This window comes from Cygnus atratus, chromosome 11 (assembly GCF_013377495.2).
Source record: "Cygnus atratus isolate AKBS03 ecotype Queensland, Australia chromosome 11, CAtr_DNAZoo_HiC_assembly, whole genome shotgun sequence".
NCBI classification, from domain to species: Eukaryota; Metazoa; Chordata; class Aves; order Anseriformes; family Anatidae; genus Cygnus; species Cygnus atratus.
Window position 1 is genome coordinate 7,590,179 of NC_066372.1, and position 16,675 is coordinate 7,606,853.

Below are 16,675 nucleotides of genomic sequence, written 5' to 3' on the forward strand. Positions count from 1 at the left end.
TTTATAACAATTTAAACCCTTAAAAAGGGCTGACACTTGAATAAAGGTAAGACAATAAAAGAGGTTGAAACGCCCCTCTCTCTTCAGAAAAGAAGCTGTCAGCCAGATACTTCATCCATGAGTTCTGGCCACTCATATCAAAGTATTCTTTGTTAAACTTTTAAGCTATTGTACTGTATATTAGAGGACATATTTTACAAATCTGGTTTTCACTTACCTATGTGATGCTTATTAGCTTGCAGTGCTCTTTCTAATGTAGCAGACAATTGCTGGTAAATTTTGTGCACAGCCACCTGGATTTCAATCTGAATACTTCTCTTAGCTGCTCTGATACCATCCTGAGTCAAACAAATAAATACTGTAAGCACTCAAAACATTTTTATCACCCATTGAAACAGCAAAAACTATCAAAATACACACCTGGTAGTGATGCAGTCTTACACTCTCTCCTTTGGCACCTGCATGTCCTACAGTACCCAAACCGAAGCAACCAGCAAGAAACTGTAGTCTAACAGAAGTAAGCAATGAAGACGACTGAAATCCTGGCCCTTGATGACTTCCCATTAATGGCACACTCCCTTTTTCCTCCATCCCTGATAGAAGCACTAAGATCTGATGAAGTGCTTCTAGACGAAGCTGAAAGTGAAGGCAGTCAAAAGGCAGTATTAAATAGGAATCATCCTTACAAATCCGATCATCTTCAACTATGACCAAGAGTGAACGATGTAGCTGTTTTCTCTGACAGTATCCATGATTTTGATAAATCTTAAGACTAAAAGCACATTTTTACATTTTCAAAGAAAATTCTTCTTGTCAGCTTGCCATTTGGTTTCTGACTAATAGAGAAGTTGGCCTAATCTAGTCAGCACAAATAAGCTACATGGAAAAGCTTCATATAAATCAAGTAGTTAACATGCAATTAAAGTTGGTGTAATTCCAAAGCCTACACTGGAAGTTCTAACCATATCGATGCTGCATGCAGCACATATAGGATAATCTCTCTACTCCCCTGAAATTCAAGTCTGAGATTTAAAGAACAGTACATACAGAAGATGTTATGTTAAAAGACAGACAACTACATTTTTCTGTTTACTCTTAAAGCGCTTTTTTTTTTTTGTTTTTAAGAGGATTCTTTAATTTTTTACAGCTTTTTGTTAAGTTCTCAGTTCCGGTTAAAATATTTCAAAAGATAAAGGGAGAAAAAAACTCCTTAATAGACAGAATTTGGTCAATGTTAAAAGAAATCCATAAAATCTGTAATGTATGGAAAAATAAGAAAAGATATTAAATTGAAACTTACCTCAGCCCTCAGCTGCTGCTGCTCCATTGCAATTATTGATGCCTGTGGACTGGTGGACATACTTTCCTCTGGTTCCTTAAATCCTGGAGAGTTTCCCACATCTCCACTTACAAAGCTGACAACATTTTCAATCAAAGTATGAACTCCAAGAGATCTTGAGAGATCAAAATCGGACTCAACAAATGAGTAGGAGGAAGTGTACAACCAATCTCTGCTGTGTTTTAGTCGAGCCCATGAGTCACTTAAAGGTTCCACTTGACTGTGTATCACTCCTAAACATATACACAATGAAGTCTCATAAATTTCAAACCAATAAGTAACAAGTAACAATTTTGACAGTAGGTAAAGACTGAACTGCTGCTATTCGTACAGGTGAAAAATGGATATTCATGATTAATTATACCATGCATTAAGCAACTTAGAGCAAAACACTTGATTTAAATTTACAGCAATTGCCCTAAAGGAAAAGCTGTATTTCTTTTAATTAAGTTAAGCAGTATTGCAACACACTGCCGAGTGAGAAAACAAAAAGACAGAAGCCACTCAAACTGCTCAGCTTAAAGCTAGAACAAGGAATAAAAATGCTTTGCAGCTAAATGAGAAAACAGTAAAGAAAAGATCTGCTACAAAAGAAGTTGTGCACTTCGTAGATGTATTTTAAAGTCTAATCCTAAAATGAGTGTTTTTGTTTTGTTTTGTTTTAATCAAGTCATTATATATTTTATAGATTTGAAAAAGCATAATGTTATTTTTGGATTAAATATTTGCAGAATTCATGAGTGCAGAAGGGCAAGTAAATCAACAAAAACTTTCATTTTAGACTAACAGAACATTTACTTTCTTATGATTCATGATAAATAGATTCATGTATATTAAATTGCTCTCTGTGGCATGTATTAAACTGTATCTTAGTCATTTGCCAATTTCATATATCTATTTTCAAGTCTTCCCTGTTACACCAGCATGTCATTACACTACCTGAAACTTTACCTTCACTAATTAATGTACTTCTTCAAATGACCATCAGTCATCAGTCTGTGGCACTGGGATTTATTTATCATCGTATACTTCATCTCACCTCCAAAAGCATTTAGCTAGAACTGCATCTCTGGCGCAAATGAGTGTAATGCCATTGAAGTCACACCTTCACCAACAATTAACTGATGTGTATCAGTTAAATATATATATGTATCAACACAAAAGTTGGTATTTTATTATTTCTGTAAGTGAGGTTAGCTGAGTTGGATCTAGTTGGTCTGACCTACAAGAGGTCAGACCCTGGCTCAAAAGAACTTTCCATTTGTACAGAAACCTTAAGAATGTTTAAATTCACTTTAAAAGTCTATTTTGAATTATCTTAAATAATCTACATAGAATTTTGCAATATTAGTGTCTCTTGTGCCCAAGGAACTACCGATATTGTCTGGAGAATCACAATCCATTCACAGTACTCACACAAACTTAGGACAACATTACTACCAACCATTCCCCACCATTTTTTTCCTGAGGCAAGCCAAAAGGCCACTCTTCTGTATCACAATCTGCATTTTCCCACAATTTACACATCCAAAATACTGTGAAATTTTGCTTTTCCTTTGTAAATTAGTTATCTGGCCTCCACGAAGCTAACAAAAAAAATTAGCTGGCAGGGCTATGAATTATGAAAACCTTTTCGCATCCCATTACCTTTTCTGTGAATAGTGTTTAGGTGCATTTGTATGGCATTCCTTACACTTGCTACTAAGCAGATTGCAATGGCTTCAGAAAGAACCATCACAGTACTTAGGTCAAATATGACCTAATAATATATTTGACAAAAATACAGGGACAAAAAATTATTTTGAATAATGTAGAGATATTAAAACATTAATTTTAAAAACTATTTTTTCAAAGTTGAACGTAACTTCTAAATTTCTGCTGGTTTATTCAACACAGTAATATTACCTGGCTTAAAAAGGACAATCTACTTTGTCTTAATATGAGAGAATTTACAGAAACTCTGTTACTCGGTTTTACAACTTATACCTGGTATCTATATTTTAAACGTAAGTAAAGATAAATATGGCCTTACCCTAATTTTAATTCTTATAGTACTTGTTTTAAAACTCTCTATTAAAAGCTAAGTTATATGCTGAATGGCAGCTGAGAAACATGAAATATAAGGGACATCATAAATGGGTACTAAATAACTCGGTTTCACCTGAGGAGGAGTTTCCTAGCATATGCATGGTGAAGAGGGCCCAGGGGAGAGAAAAATTGAAACCTCAGGTTTCCTACAGTAAGCATAATCCAAATCAGTACCAAGTATACAAAATGCTGCCTATATACCAACAACTATTTCAAAAGTCTTCAGTCTAAGCTCTTCAGTCTTTCTTCCACAGCAGGAAAGGTTAAAGTCTTCCAAAGTGATGTTAGCTTCCCTCTCCTCAACCTGCCTTATGCTGTATCATGCCACTAGTAAGCACAGCACAGAATCCAAGGATTTGTAATAAAGCACAAAACAATTCTGATGCCTTAAACCATAAACTTCAGGAGATACCCTTTCAAGTATTAACAGAACATCAGAAGACAATTTAGTCTTGATAGTCAACAAAAGAACTAATAAGATCACCCATCTATGTATTAATAGAAAACTAAACTATTTCACATTTGAAAAAGGATTAGGTCTTAACAAATCACTTTTAGTATTAATTGCAAAAATATTTAGATGTAAAAACAATTTTAAATCGTTTCAAATTAGGAGAAAAGTCCAAGAATTAAGAGTTACAGACTAAATGGAAAACAAGTGAAGTTATAACTGAAAATTTAAAGATTAAAAACAAAGAATGTCAGAAGACAAAGTATATGCTTACACTTCAGAATTAAAACATTTAAGAATTAGGGCGAATCTAAAACGAACTTTTTTTTTCTTGAAGATGTTAAGTATCAACAGAAGAATCAAAGTATGCTTGTGTATTAGCTTAGCTAGATTCTGTGCAATATCCATTACACAGAATTGATTGCAGCTTAGGACTTCTATAAGCCTTTACAATCACATGAACAGAGTTACATATAAGAATAATCTTTAAGCTTACAGTAAAAACAAAACAAACCAAAAAAGTTTACTTGTCCTTATAAGCCAGCTTGTAAAAATGCGTTTTCTAAATGAATGTGGCACAGCTGCAATACACACTTCATAAAACATAAAACATGTAGGGAAGCTATAGAGAAAAAAATAAACATGCCATCAGGTACTTGCTTGAAGCTCTTCTTTTTTCTGGGGCTCAACTGGCCAAAAAGGAGTAAATACACTACACCACACAAGAATCAGAAGACAAAAGCAGACATTTGAAACAGAAGACAATATATTCATATCTCTTCCTCGTTTTATACTGACTTAGACTTAAATGATCATTCTCATCTCAATCAATACCTCTATACATCAAGCAGCAAAGTTAGAAAAAAAAAAAAAAGATTTATTCCTGTTTTTAATTAGTATACCCTAAGTAACAGACTTCCTAAATTTTCTGCCATCTCTGCAGGGAAAAAAAAGCATTCCTTTTAACACAGGTACGCACATACACCAATACATTTACGTCCCTTACTCAAAATGATCTTCAGTGCCAACTTCAAAACACAGAACTCAAATCAATACAGGTACGCCATTTTATTTCAATTTAATTTAGATATAATCTAAGTTGCTGCTTTTTTCAGAGTCGCTCTGTTGTGTTAGTAAAGTACTACAGTACACACAGGCACACTGGAATTCACTGAATTAACATTTAAATGAAGACTGGACGACTAGCAAATATCTGTCTATAAATAAGTTTGTGATTGTGCTGCTAAAAGTGCATTCTTTACTACTAGATATTTAATGCAGTGTACAGTATCCTCCAGGTGCAACATTTTGAGGCATGCTCTCTGGGTCTGTAAAACTGAAAAAGATAAATCTAGGCAAGGAAAAAAAAAACAAAAGGGCTTACATATCAGGGGAAAATATTAATGTGCTCATCACCCCATATGGCAAAAGTTTTGAAAAAGAGATTTTTATTCTGCAGGAATAGAAAGAAAAGTTTACTGATTTGGAACTAACTGAATAGCAGCAAGGAATAAGGTACTCAAAGGATCATCAGGCTGAAGTAGAAATAATCTCATTTCTGAACAGATACAATAAATGGAGAAAGCAATTAGATTTAAGATTAGACTGAGTGGCTAATATGTTAATTGAGTAAAAAGACCAGAAGACCATGCTTTCCTTTCACACAGCTGCAAGACCACAGGAAAAACTTACAGTATTTTTTCTGATGTTGGTTTTCTATATCGCAATTTGTGAAAAGGAACAGCTTTTATACCATAAAAAAAAAATCAGACCAATAGTGAGATTAGGTTACTAAGGAAAAGTGATCTGAATTTTGAATAACAAGTTGCTGAATTCAATAAACAAATTATAAAGTAAGTCAACCCACTTCAGAGGAAATTACTTTCCCACCTGTACAAAAAAAAGAAAAAACAACCAAAAACATTCACCAATACCCTACACACAGTGCATTTTTTTGCACACTTTGCAAGGATGTACTCTGCAGAGACTGCTGATTGCATTGCAGGAAAGTAGGAAAGGGAAGACATAGAAAGATACCCATTCACACATTCAGCTTTTCTGAGAGCTGAAAAATTTGATCCATCTAGTCCATCAATACCTTAGTAACTGACTAAAATTGCCACATACTATAACAAAACAAGAATATCAAAGCTGATTGATAGCAACAATTCATTCTCTAATGGTTACATATGGGATTGACTTGCTCCTAGAGGAAAACAAACGTAATGATGATCTCAAGTCTCCCTTTTAAGATATGATTGGCCTGAATATACTTGGGACATGACTACTCCCAACTGGAACTGACAAAGTAACCATCGATTCCTATCCCTTTGAACAATTTTCTAGCATTTCAACTGAAAATTGTTTAATATTCCAAGTACGTGTCATGATTTCTTCTTGTCTACTTTGGCAGGTATCAAGAGGGAATTTTCCTGAAGATAGTATATTGTTTGATGTCAAACAGGTGTCAATAGCACCAACAGGGCAAGGCAGTGCTTTCACAATTAACCTTTAAAAGTAACATGGGTATCTACAGCTCCTTGCACACTTGGCAAGGTTCACAGTGATCAGTAGCTATGACTCAGATGAAAAGGACCCTACAGCAGGCTGATGAACCCCGGAGAACAAAAGCAGTTGGATCTTGGAAATTCTATGGTCTTCTTCCTACTTAGCACCATTATGTAGCAAGCAGTGTGGTTAAATTCTAGTAAACTTGTTAAGAAGTGCCCATACACTGAAGAAATTCATTTTAGGAAAAATCACCTTTAAAGTCTCCAGAATAGCACAGCTTACAGGAAAATGTATTCACCATTTAATGGTGATAGAAGGAAATTTCTCCAGAAAAAAAACTTCCTATCCAATTAGCTCTGCTTGTCAACCTCCTTCGCACAGTTTGTGGATACATACTGAGAAGGAATAAATATATTTCAAAGGACTGCTACAAACTACAATCAGATTTATTCTCAAAACCAGATGTAAAAGGAAACACAATTGACTTTGTTTCCCTTTGAATTACTTCATAAATTTAATCTGAAAAAATAAGAAGTGTTTCCTGTGGTTCTTTAAGATGCCACTTCTTTCCCACCTAACTGTGCCAACTCAACATTCGTTCCAACAACAGTTCGAAAACTTCAGCCTTAAGTTCCTTAAAGCAACAATGGTTACTTCTGTTTTGTAGACGGAGAGATGAGAAAACACGGGAGGCTTTGCTTTATGTTAATTGTAATTTGAGAAGCATTTCCCATATGTACTTCTGCTGTAATTCATTATCTTCTGCATTCAAATTAGACATCTCCTCTACCATCCTTATGGCATGCATGTTTCCCTTCTCCCATTTTCCTCATTAGGATTTATTAGCATAAACACCTTCCACATCCTCCATTCAAAAGCAGATCATATGCAGAATGAGCACAAGACACAAAAATACAAATGGAAAGAACATCTAAAAAAATTTTTTTAAAAGCACTTGTTTCTCACAAAAATGTTTAAAATGTATAAATGTCTAAAAGCTGGAGAGCATCTTGATGAACAAAACGACAGCCTTCTGTGGGTCACTCCCTCTACAGTGGTTTACCTACAATAAATGGAAAACTAGGCTTCTTTTAATATTTCAATGCTTAAAAAATACAGTAAATTCAAATAGCTCATTCTTATGGAACTCTTTTGCCAGCAAACTGAGATGGAGCACAGCATAAAGACAACATGCTGTGAGAATTTACATTTCCCCCATTCCTCAAGCTGAGGTGACAGCAAATATAATGTCCCCTTTGTCAGTGTATATAGAAGCATATCACAAGAATAAAGATGAAACTGGAGGGCTTTTACCAATCAAAACATCCTTGATATGCACTGCAGAACCTCTAGAACTTCAGAGTGCTGGCTATATTATAAGGAGTAACGAGTGGACAATACAAAATGTCTTCAAGTTACGCCTTGAACAAGCACCAGGACATGCTTGAACTGTAGAAGACCAACTAGGATTCCCAAAACCAAACATCTGATAAGAAATGAAGGGCCTTAAATAGCACAACACTGAATAGTTTTTCTGCTTGATCAAACAGATCTTTGAAGATCTTTTTCTGACCTTAATGTAAGCATCAGGAAAGTTTTCCAGTAAATGGAACCTGTGTTCACTAGATGAGTCTGGTACTGGGTATCAACCAAAATGGGCACATACACCTTCCAGGGTGAGTGAAAAGTTTTCACTGTCGTATGTTGACAAACCTCCAGTTGTTAAAGCCAGACTAAAAATCTTTAAGTATGATGGGACAACAAAGTAAGTACTTCAGAAGAAGACAACAGGTAGCAGTACATATTCAGTTTCAAAGCATGCTATTTGAGCTTCTTTAAATTCTGGATAGACCAGCTGCGCTTACCCCCATTTCTCCTCTGCATTGCAAACTTGGTACAGAACCTTCCTGTGTTATAAGAAGCTTCTATACACTGGTTCGCTGATAAAGTCTATTCTTGCATTGCTCCTTATCTCCTGGAACCCGTGACCCAACAACCTCATCAGTCTAACCAACAGTTCAGGAACCATAACCTGTATGATACACCATGTCTCAGACCTAACTCAAGATGATTTCCTGGATTACTTTTAGGATATAGAGTAAAGAGAGTACAGAGTCTGTATCAGTTCTCTAACAGCAAAGCTAAAAATGGTGGCTTCAAAGAGTATGTTGGATAGCAGAGTGCTGCTGACAGAGACTCTATCAGATCTCCTAACACTGAGAATGCTAACATACATCGTGCTGTCACACTACAAACAGCTCTAGGAAATTTCTTTGTTTGTTGAATGGGTTCAATTGAGTATATGTGTACAAGGAAATCCTTTCCACATTACTAAATTAAAGCATAACAAGTGTTGCCACTGATAGTGTGACTTAGAATTCCAAAAGACTTTTAGAAGAAAGCTACCTCTCAGTACTCTGCTTGATGATGAAGACCATTAAACCAGAACTCTTAAATTACCTAACAGCATTCAGGCTCACATAATTAAAGCACACCCTAACTCGACCTAATTCCTGTTAACCTTTTACCAAGAATGTAACAAATACCATGGAACAAACGTAATTGGTCATTCTAGCAATGACTCTGCATCATCCAGAGTGAAGCAGGACTTCTTGGTTCCTGTGTAAACACGCATCCTTTGTTCTGTCTATTGCCACCTGAGAAGCAGCTAATGTAGATTTCCCAAAACGAAGGCTAAAAATCTGATTTATATGGGAGTAATGGGAGAAGTGGTTGCTTGGTTCTGTAGGTGTGCTGGTGTTGAGATGATGTACAAATTATGCAGTACTTTCTAGATAAGAGTTCTCAATGTTAAAGCACATTTTAAGGTAAATTATCAACGTTAGCATAAGAATAGATCATTCGACTTGATACTGAACTTCTATGCCATTTTTTTTCTTCTTAAAGTTAAGAGAGTGAAAACAGTGAGAATTCTAAATTCACTTGAAATCATGGAAATCCTCACTTGCTTCAGAAGAGAGCTGCAATTCTAGAAACTAGAAGAAATGGTTATAACCTGGGAAACATTACAACCAAGCTACAAAGCAGTTAATGTTACCACAACAAATAAAAGGTAATAATTACATACAACATCATTTTTAAATACTCAGTTTTAACTTCCTGACTGTCATTAATGTAGTGCATTTAACTGCAAACATATTTTAACTTAAGAAATATTAATGTATTTACTCTGATCAATATTCTTTAGGTAAATTGATATTGATAAAACTTACCCCTCTTTCTGTGTGATGATGCCAAATCCAAATCAACATTTCGTCTTCCACTCTAGAGTAAAAGAGTAATAAAAACCTCATTTCCTTAAGTGGATGTATGTGGTGCATAATATTAGAGTGTTTAAAATACAAATCCCCCTCAAAAATAAGAAAATGAACAGAGCTGTAGTAATTTAAATTGCTGTTTTACCACCTTTACTTTCTCTTAATAGCAGTTACTAGTTAATAGTTATTGGCAGAGACCCCTGTACTGAAACATAACACTAATAATACTGAACAAATGACAAATATTTAAGATATATTTCCCACCTAGAAAATGTACCAATAATCTCCAAGGCATATAATGCTATTTTACTCACCAGTGAATAACCTTCTTCATCTGATTCTGGCTGAGACAAATCAGATTCACTTCTTGACTTAATCAGTCTATAGTTTGAGTTTGCATGGATTGAGCGACTCTCTGCAGTAAGACTTTCACTCCTGCCTCAGATGTACCAATGAAAAAAACACAGAGAAAATAGTATTAGCCAAAAGTAAGAGTTGATAGGCAAATTCAGCAGATACCACAGTTTTATTTGAGAGAACACTATCATGGAGCAATACAAGACTACATCAAGAGGAAAAAAATGGTCTGATGGTTTCGGTTATTATGCTTATAAAGGGTATTAATAAATTTTGTTACTTCTTGCCACCCTTATTGGTCAACTGAATGAATGGCAACTTCAAATGACTGATCATTACATACAGTATACATAAACATTTCTGAACTAAGAAGACAAGAAAACAGAGAGAAAGTGGGTGAAAAAGCACCAAACTTATATTTAAAAAAAAAAACAAAAACACTGACAAAATGCATCCTAAAGTTGATATGCCACAGATGAAAGCCACTTTGACAATGAGAGAGACAGACATTTATGCTTTAGGGACCAGACTTCCCAAAGGAGGCAAAAAGAATAAAAGGGTACTGAATAGATATAATCTTGCTCTGAACTCTCCATCACTACCTTCATATTAAATAAAACTGGAACTGTCACAGCAACAAAGTTTCTCTACGCTAAAAGTTTGAGTAGACTGAGAAGTTCACTAGGAGCACTAGCTACCAAGAACTGTATCCAAATTTAATAATTTCCATGTTATATTCTAACACACACACACAGATTTGTGAAATAAGAAGTTTACATGGACCGAGTTTAGAACAAAGTTCTGTTACCAAGAAGATCTTGGTTTATGGAGTATTTATACTCTCTGAACTATACACTTCTCAAATTTAATGAGCTGTCTGGCTTTATTTTGTTACTCTTCCACACCTAACAACACTGTCTTGCACATGCCAAGATATTAGGAATACTTCTAAAATTAATCACAAATGACAATTTTTTCATAATAAGCTTTGACTCTTTTCTTTTTAAGCATATACAATGTTTTTGGACATTACAATACAAGACATTGCTTATGGTTCAGGAAAATACAAGCCTGGTAATAAAATATCTAAACACACGAATAATTTTTAGGAAAAATAATGAATTTTCCCAATTACATAAAATTTTCTGTACACCAGATGATCTGGACTTAATTACTATTCATCAATTAGCTCAACTTTGAAAAATAATATGGTCCACAAAAAATAAAACTCTTCATCAAGTAAATGTGGACAAAGAAAGCTGAGAAAAAGCCACTGATGTCAAAACCGCCACCACCACCAGCAAAAACCCGAAACCAAACCATAAGCACTGCTCCATTTTTTTCTAAGAATCCTCAAAGGAAAACTGAGGTTATTTTAATCAACTGAAAAGGAAACAGAAGAGTTAAATATTTATGTATTCAGTGAACCGCACCTTGTCATGAGTCCGATACTCTCAGGAGCAGTAGAGGGAGGCTGCTGTAACTGTCCATCCTCCCTTCGTTTCTGGAGTTCCTCAATAACAGGGCTCACTCCTAGGATCAACAAGGCACATCTGTGGATGACAGAGTTGCATGCAGCAGTATACACATCTTGACCTTCAGTCAGATCAGTGCTGATTCTTCGCTCCTGCTGAGACTGAGGAGGTTGATCATCAAGTCTAGTCCCTGTCCCAGCGTTCATCCTATCTCGATCCCGACTGCGAGCTACTTCACGGGCTGATAGGAAACATTGAAATATTTCTGTAACATGCAACACAAAAAGAAGGTCTTAACTTCTAGACAAAGCTACACAGAACAAAATGTTCATCTATAGCTCAAGCTAAAAATGTCCCATTATGAAAAGCAACAGCTATTTTTCCAACATTAAAAGAATGCAATAATACAAAGCTATAAGAGAAGTCACACAAACAGCTTAAATAAAGCATTTACACAATGTTAAGCTTAAAATGAAGGGGACAATGCAATTTGACAGAACAATATACACGCTTTTAATGTCTTACTGCAATCTAACTGCTATGTGGATATTATCAAAGAGAAAGAGATTATTTCATGCTAGCGTTTTAGCAGACATATAAAGCAATGCATCTGTAAACCAGAGAACAGCACATCTGTAATTCAATACTGAAACAGTTGAATACTGTTATTAGCTTTGGTTAGTACAATGAAGATACTACCAAAATTGTCAGCCTTGACCTAATTCTTCCTTAATTCTGTTGTTGTCTTACACAGATTCTTCTACAAAAGTGGTATGAGAGATTGCATCATCTCTGTCCAAAGAACTAAAGTTCTCTTGATTTAATCATTTTAATTTTAAACATTCAGCTTCCCTTTGGAAAGCTAAAGATAAATCCAAACACTTTCTCAATTGGTGTTAATAGTTAGAAGAAGCAAGACATCAAGGACAGGAATAGAACTCTGCATATCAGGATCAGCTTCCCTCAGGAAAAAAGCAGCAAAAACATATTGGATCTGCTGAGCAGGTAACATGTACACTTTTTAAAATCATAAATGATATGATGTCACGCCCTTCAACCACATTGTGCACTTTCAGGAAAGTCTACTGCATTGTGGATATGACGACACATGATAAAGAAACTAAAGGTATTACATATTTTGGTGCAAAAAGATCCCCAATGGGAATATGGGAGTCCTAACAAGGAATATAAGCACTGCCAACAAAATAGGTGGTGACAAAAAAGGCCGGCGAGAGATCTACATTCTAACAGTATCTAGAGGAACAGTGTTTGGAAGAGAAAAAAAAGAAATTTATGGAAAATATTCCAAGACAGCCATTTTTATAGGTTATATATACATTCCATTTTAATCTTCCAATGCTAACACAACTTCTGTCTTTGAGAAAACTAAGGCAACAACAGAAAAACAGCTGAGTGTGACTAGCTGCTGCCTCACTAAAACTGGAAGAATTAACTACCCCACAGACTCCAACTACAAGTCCAAGTCAGCATAACAACAACAGTTTGTGAAGTTCACCTTTTTCGGTCTTTTTTCTGAAGAATTGAGCTTTTTTTTTTTTTTAGAAAACCCATGGGAAAGTATTGCAAATGTTACAGCTATTAAACTTTGACTAAAACCTCAATGTTTTCAATAAATTCAAGATACTCAAGGATACAAATGAATTCCATCCAGTCAGTCGTCCACTGTTACGAACAGCAATTTTTTCCCAAACTTCAGAACATTACTCTTCAAAGTTTATGACATGCAAGATTAACACATACAAATGCAGCAATAAATCCTATATATAAATACTAACCTAAAGACTACTCTGACACAATAAAAGCACTACATCATTTTATAAAAACGTCTAACAATGTTTACAAAGAAAATCATTTCACAATCTTTTCAATCCTTTTTTCCCCATTCTACTTTGAGATAAAAATATATTGTCCTTCCAAAGCACATTACACTCTTGATACACAACTAGTACTTACTACCAGCTGTCATAACTTCATGTTCTCTTTCCTCTTCTTCGTCTTCCTGTTCTGGGTGTCCTTCTTCTCTGTCACGTTCTGCCTGCTCCTCCATTTCTGCTTCTTCATCAATTGTACGAGTAAAAGAATGCTCCTGAGTATCAATGTCAGCAGATTCTTGGTTATCTAACATCTTGATAAAAAAATAAAAATCTACAGTGAATTAATTCTCACCAAAATAAAAGCTGAACATCAAAGTACATAGGAAAAAAACTACTGCCAAAAAGATATTTGTGCTACTATGTGAACAGCTGTTTATATTCAAAACTGTAAATACTTAAGTTGGGAAATCTAAATTTCCTCTAATGACTTGTATTCAGACTCTTTGGAGAAAAATCTCTCCTTTTAAGGCTTACTTGGACTTGACTGTCAAACTTCAATACTTCAACATTTAAAAGCATTAGCAACCATATACTGTTACCTCATAAAATATTCTCCCTTTAAAAAGGACAAGTATGATAAAACTTACTTTGATGGCCAACACTGTGTTATAAATAACATTTTTGTTTAAATTAATACCCAGTATGTTCCCATTTTTATTCTTAAGTCCTGAATTCACAGAATCCTCCCTTTTATTTCAATAAAATTAAGAAGATGCAACACCCCAAGATAGAATGCAATAGAAAGGCAGTAGTCTTAGAACTGGAATTTAAAAAATCTTTTTGTTTTAAGAGAGATAGCCAAGCTAGCAATTTAAAGCCAAACTACTGCCCCAGCCAACTATCCTACACATAAAAGAGACAAGCAGCTCAGAAGCAACTGCTTTAAAATTACATTTTCCTACAAAAGCCCTAAGAGATAATTTGGCAATGTAACTGCTGACCAGCAGAGTACTTACTACCTAACAGACAGTTTTCAATACAGAAAACAACTGCAGACAAACCAAAAATGGCAAAGGTTTAAATATAAAACATAATTACATTAGAGATGTTAGAATATTTTAGAAGGTAATTCAGCCTACAAATCTTGGGCCACACATCCTACCAGCAAAACTCATCAACCTTCTCCTGGAATTTACCCTTTCCCAAAGAACAGAAGGTCTTGGTAGCAGCAGACCACTGTTACAATTTTATTGGGGCCTCTGATTTGCTAAAGTCATTCTGTCATTAAGAGTGTGTGTATCATGCAAATGCAAAAGAGCTATTTTTCACAGAAGTATTAAATATGAGATCTTCCTGATGCAACTCACCTACTGCATACCTTTAGATTTACTCTGCTGCATTTGCACAACAAGCTTGAGGATTTCTAGGAGGAATGGAACTTACCACACATACACAGTACTTTACTGTGAGCATGCAGATCAGCTACAGCATGAACATGAAGCAGCAGATTTACTACCTGTGTAAAATGACCACCCTGTGTATGCTTGGTGAGCCAGAGAACCACCAAATTTAATGTATGCATACTATCCTGTGTACCCACACTACACCCAATACTTTTAGAAGAGCTGAATCTGTTGCAAACATGTTAGACCCATACCATGAAAGGTCGGATGAAGATACAAATGCCCTCTCAGAATTGAAGGAAAGAAATGGACCTATGTTATTTTAAAAAGTTTCAGTAATGCTTTATAAAACAGCTAAAAAGCCTCATAATCTTGATGCCACATAAGAACCTCCTTGATCAAAAGCATCCCACTTGTAAGTTGTAAATAGCAATTAAAAATCCTAACAGAGAAACCTAATCCTAGTTTAAGGACTATCTTGTAATGCCTAATTGTCCCCAGCATCGAGTAATTCAATGAACACTTCCAGCATCAGTTCTGACCAGGCTTAGTGAAGTGACTCAGAAGTTGCCATCATACCAGGCATTGTATATTTAATCTGAAAAATCCTGAAAGTTTTTTTTAACAAGGTAGAACAAAAAATCCTGCAACAAATGAAACTAATATTTGAACATCTTCACCTATCTACTGAATTCATCTGCTACTGAGGTATTATGTAGTATTTTCTTAACACACAAGTATAGCCTGAATAACTGACAAGAGATTTAGTCTTACCCATCTGTCTCTTGATGATGATCTAGTCTGAATAAGTTCCATGTTCTTGCAGGCAAGCAAGCGACTCCGAACTTTATAAACACAACGGTACACTTCTGCCAAGGCTTTGCCAGGCTGGTACCTACTAAAAAGACCCAAAACTGAAAAAAATTGCACAAATTTTCTTTGAAAATTTGAAATTGAGCTTTTAAAGGCAGCTTTAAGTTACTTGCCTGCTCTCCCCACAGGCTTGACTAAGCAAACTTGTATGTTTCAGAAGAGCTGCAAGAACAAATCTGGACACAGTATCCAGGAGTGATTCATTACTTAAAGTTGCAGTATCCCAATCTGAAAATAGAAAGGATTCATCAAAACCGGCTACTGTTTCCAACAAATAAGTTTTCAATGACAACATATAAAAATATTCACCAGTTTAAAACTTCTGATTTACAAGTAGATTTAATGTTTAAGAAATAAGTTTAGCATCAACAATTCATAAATACAATGCGTCAGAGACAAACGTGTTTTGATCTGGTCAAGATGGTCATGTCTACTAGTCAGCCAAGTGAGGGCACACAGACTGGCCAGCCAGGAACTCAGCTCAGAAGACCTGAACCTCTGTTTCACCAAGGTTACACAACTGGAGCTCCTTCCTTTATCCAGCCACTGAGTTGCAAGGAGCTCCTTTAGAAACATGCAGTATTTGAGATGATCTGCTCTCTTAGAAGCTGTTGAATTCAGATTCAAAAATTATTTTGCAGACTCGCTTATGATGAAAATGCTGTATCACCGTAAGTAGATACTTTAACAGACCTTAAGCACAAGCTTCACTGCTGATATCAACAAGAGAGATTTTCATGTCTCCAATTTAAGGTTCCTTCAGTATTTTCAGAAACTGACATTCTGATTTCAAAGTAATTTTTCCCCACTTTAAAAAAGGACCATAGGAAAATAATATTGTTCCACTATAAAATAACACAACTCCCAAGCAAAACTCCATAAGGCTCCATACTTTTTCCTGCAGGGGAAAATATCTTCATAACACTATTTTTCTTATTAAGTATTATTTATGAATCCTCGAAAACTGCTTTAGAAATCATAAAAAACTATCTGGTGATTTAAGTATAAAGTTTAGTCTAACATACCTGTTCCTCACTGAGTTCCATCACCTTGCATTTGATGTTA

General features: G+C 35.2%; 1 protein-coding gene across 1 annotated transcript in view; it reads right to left on the minus strand.

Annotated features, from left to right (window-relative positions):
• HERC1 (HECT and RLD domain containing E3 ubiquitin protein ligase family member 1) overlaps positions 1-16,675 on the minus strand; it is a 102,611-nt gene that overhangs the window by 45,850 nt on the left and 40,086 nt on the right. The window contains exons 20-28 of the mRNA XM_050713080.1: positions 15,724-15,838; positions 15,512-15,635; positions 13,474-13,645; positions 11,458-11,740; positions 9,982-10,102; positions 9,623-9,674; positions 1,301-1,572; positions 421-636; positions 218-338 (exon numbers count right to left, since the gene is read on the minus strand). Coding sequence (XP_050569037.1) covers positions 218-338; positions 421-636; positions 1,301-1,572; positions 9,623-9,674; positions 9,982-10,102; positions 11,458-11,740; positions 13,474-13,645; positions 15,512-15,635; positions 15,724-15,838 — 1,476 coding nt within the window. The remainder of the gene's footprint in view (positions 1-217; positions 339-420; positions 637-1,300; positions 1,573-9,622; positions 9,675-9,981; positions 10,103-11,457; positions 11,741-13,473; positions 13,646-15,511; positions 15,636-15,723; positions 15,839-16,675) is intronic.